Source organism: Haliaeetus leucocephalus, unplaced genomic scaffold (assembly GCF_000737465.1).
Source record: "Haliaeetus leucocephalus isolate CR32 unplaced genomic scaffold, Haliaeetus_leucocephalus-4.0 Scaffold279, whole genome shotgun sequence".
Classification (NCBI taxonomy): domain Eukaryota; kingdom Metazoa; phylum Chordata; class Aves; order Accipitriformes; family Accipitridae; genus Haliaeetus; species Haliaeetus leucocephalus.
The window spans coordinates 44,741-45,495 of NW_010972715.1; the positions used below are offsets into that span (position 1 = coordinate 44,741).

Below are 755 nucleotides of genomic sequence, written 5' to 3' on the forward strand. Positions count from 1 at the left end.
TGTTCCCATCCATATCCCATTCCCATCCCCATCCTTTCCCCATCCCATCCCCATCCTGTCCTCATCACATCCTATCATATCCCCATCCTCATCCCATCCCATCCCTGTTCCCATCCCCATTCTGCCCCCTCCCCATTCTGCCCCATCCCAATCCCATCCCGTCCTGTCCCATCCCCATCCTGTCCCCATCTTCATCCCGTCTCATCCCATCCTGTCCCCATCCATATCCCAATCCCATCCCATCCCCATCCTGTACCATCCCCATCCTGTCCCCATCCATATCCCATTCCCATCCCCATCCTCTCTTCATCACATCCTATCATATCCTCATCCTCATCCCATCCCATTCCCATACTCTTCCTGTCCCTATTCCCATTCTGGCCCATCCCAATCCCATGCGATCCCCATTCTGTCCCCATCCTCACCCTGTCCCCATCCTCATCCCATCCCATTCCATCCTGTCCCCATCCCATCCCCATCCTTTCCCCATCCCCATCCGCATCCCACCCCATCCCTGTTCCCCTTTCACCGTCCCCAGCTCATCTCCATCCCATCACCGTCACCACCCCTGTCACCATCCCGGGGGGGTGGCCGTGCCCTACCAGCCGGATGGCGTCCTGGGGCCGGAGAAGCTGCATCATGAGCCGCAGGTGCTGCTCCTGCCGCCCCGGCGCCTGGCCTGGGGGTGCAGCCGGGGGGGGCTCGGCCTCCAGCGCCTCCTCCGCGGGCAGCAGCAGAGCGGCCCCCTTGACCAT

At 61.3% G+C, this 755-nt stretch overlaps 1 protein-coding gene across 1 annotated transcript in view; it reads right to left on the bottom strand.

The window, feature by feature from the left end:
• Positions 1-755, bottom strand: part of SSH3 (slingshot protein phosphatase 3) — a 5,346-nt gene extending 4,591 nt beyond the window's left edge. The window contains exon 1 of the mRNA XM_010569887.1: positions 607-755. Within this exon, the coding sequence (XP_010568189.1) occupies positions 607-755 (149 nt within the window). The remainder of the gene's footprint in view (positions 1-606) is intronic.